The 2591-nt window shown below is 49.6% G+C and overlaps 1 protein-coding gene across 3 annotated transcripts in view; it reads left to right on the plus strand.

The window, feature by feature from the left end:
* Positions 1–640: 640 nt before the first annotated feature.
* Positions 641–2591, plus strand: part of LOC134061843 (dedicator of cytokinesis protein 9-like) — an 80055-nt gene continuing 78104 nt past the window's right edge. For all 3 annotated transcript variants that reach the window (XM_062517640.1, XM_062517641.1, XM_062517642.1), the window contains exon 1: positions 641–1099. In XM_062517640.1, the coding sequence (XP_062373624.1) occupies positions 977–1099 (123 nt within the window). In that variant the 5' untranslated portion in view covers positions 641–976. The remainder of the gene's footprint in view (positions 1100–2591) is intronic.

Genomic DNA, 2591 nt, shown 5'->3' on the forward strand with positions numbered 1-2591 from the left:
TTCCCTCTCCTCTCCGTGACTCTCTCTTTCTCTCTCTCTCTCAATCTCTCTTTCTCTCTCTCTCTCTCCCTCTCTCTCTCTCTCTCTCTCCTCTTATCGTCTGAGAGCAGCAGGTGGACTGTCTAAAGAAGTGGAGGAGTTGGGAGAGACAGTGGAGAGGCATGACATAAGACTTAAACAGGAAGAATCTGACATACACACACACACACACACACACACACACACATACACCCACGCCTTCACAGTCACACACACACACACACACACACACACACACACACACATACACACACACACACACACACACACAAACACACACACACACACACACACACACACACACACACACACATACACCCACGCCTTCACAGTCACACACACACTCACGCACACACCTCCCCTCCAGCTCTGAACAGCTGTGTGTAGGAGGGGCCTGCTTATCCCACAGAGTGACAGTGTGTGAGTGTGCATGAGAAAGAGGGAGAGACAGAGAGTGAGAAAGAGAGAGGGAGAGAGAGAGAGAGAGAGAGAGAGAGAGAGGGAGAGAGAGGAGGGGCTGCAACTCAGTGTTGGTATTGAAGCAGCTCCCTCCACAGTGAAACTTTTACAGAGAGAAAGAGAGAGAGAGAGAAAGAAACAGAGGGAGTGAAGGAGAGAGAGAGAAGAAGAGGAGAAAAGAGAGAAACAGAAAAAGAGACAGAGAAGTTCCTCTAGGCATGTAGGCTCCTACACAACACCATAACTCAGGCTCCAAGGCACACGCCACAAGGACTTAATCTCAGAGGAGCCACTCAGCTTGACAACAGTACTAACAACTCTGGCCCAGGAGCACCAGTCACTGTGGACCCGACTGTAGGGGAACCGACGGAGTAGCTGCTTGCTTACCGCAGGAGTGGAGTGGTGTGGAGTGGAGTTGTGTGAGTGGAGAGAGGACCCTGACAGTAACGGGCGGCGTTTTTTGGGGGGGGAGAGAAACATGCATGGCAGGTCGGGCCGCAGCCCTCGCAAGGAGCCCGTCATCACGGAGCCCTACCGCAAGCCGCCGCCGCTGGGGGAGATGGAGGCGATGGAAGGGGAGGTAGTCGCGGCTCCAACCGGGGTGAGTGAGTGAGTGAGTGAGTGAGTGAGTGAGCAGTGACAGAGGGGGGATTCTCTCTCTGTCTGTCAGATGCTCTGAGCTTGGCATCGAGGGTTCTGGAACACCCCACACTCCTTCTAGAATCCTCTCTTTGTCTGTCAGATGTCCTAAGGCTGGCATTATAGATCCATAGCTCCTAAGGTGATGATACTCAGGAGTCCCATGGACAGTGTTGCCACCTGAACTGTTTCTGTTGATCAGATATGGTCTCAGCCTGGCACTATAGATGTATAACTCTTCAGGTGATGATATCCTAGTTAGGACAGCTTTTTGTGGAATGTATCAACAAACCACTTTAACTCTCTCTCTCTCTCACTCTTTCTTTCTTTCTGTGTCTGTCTGATTGGTATGATGGCTTCAGCTTGGTCTTCTTAACAGTGATAGGAGCCAATGCTGGAGGGTTAGCGTGTTTGGACTGATTCAGCAGCGTGGGGTTGTGCTTTGGCTTAGAGGAGGTGGAGGAGGAGGAGGAGGAGGAGGAGGGAGTTGGACATGCTGACTCTTTGGATGCAGTATGTGTGTGTGTGTGTGTGTGTATGTGTGTGTGCCTGTGTGTGTGTGTCTGTGTGTGTGTCTGTGTCTGTGTGTAAACAGAACGTTGGAGTATAGAAGGTGTGTGTTCATACGTCATGTTTTGGTTATGGCCAGCCCAGCCGCAACAATCTTCCCTCTTTCGCTGGTGGAACAGCAGAGTGAGTCTGTGATAGCCCAAGCCCACTCATTTCCTCTCCTCAGAAAAGATCATCTAAGAGTTCTGCAGGGACCAGAACACAATGTTAACACTATTAACCTGACTATGGGTGCCTCTCATCATGCCTCCTCGATCCTCGATGCTCGATCCTCGAGGGGCGTTCCCACTGATCTATAACTAACACTGGATAGACTATCCCATTGTTTCCCCCACATCATTCTTTATGTAGATCAGTGAGGATCGAGGCATCGAGGAGCGAGGGAGGACGTATAAACGCTGCATGAGACGCACCCTATGTGTCACTTATCCACTCTCACATCTAATCTCCAGATGTGGCAGGTGATAGATACAGTATACAGTATCACTAGATCAGTTGATTTTACATTACATCTGGCATCTCCACCAAATCTCAGAACCTGAAGCATAGGCTACACTGTAGTTAAAAGAGAGTGAACAGGTAGTTTGTCGCTAATCTGAGCATCTGTAGATCCAAGGAAAGTGTGATTATTACAGGACAATACTGTATTCTGTCAGGCACACACCCCTCACCTCAGCGCTCCTTTAGAAACTCCACAGTGTTTTGTTATTGTCTGAGGGGCAGGCTGCCCTCACTTTGTTTATTTCCTGTTCATGAAGCCAGGGCTGTGGAAGAAGGCCGGGTTTTTTTTACAGTGTCCTCAGAGAATGGAGAGCTGGCGAATCGTGAGGAGATATTAGCTGAATGTTACAAAAACTGTTAGCCTATACGTGCTAGAAATCTCA

Source organism: Sardina pilchardus, chromosome 17, assembly GCF_963854185.1.
Source record: "Sardina pilchardus chromosome 17, fSarPil1.1, whole genome shotgun sequence".
Lineage (NCBI taxonomy): Eukaryota > Metazoa > Chordata > Actinopteri > Clupeiformes > Clupeidae > Sardina > Sardina pilchardus.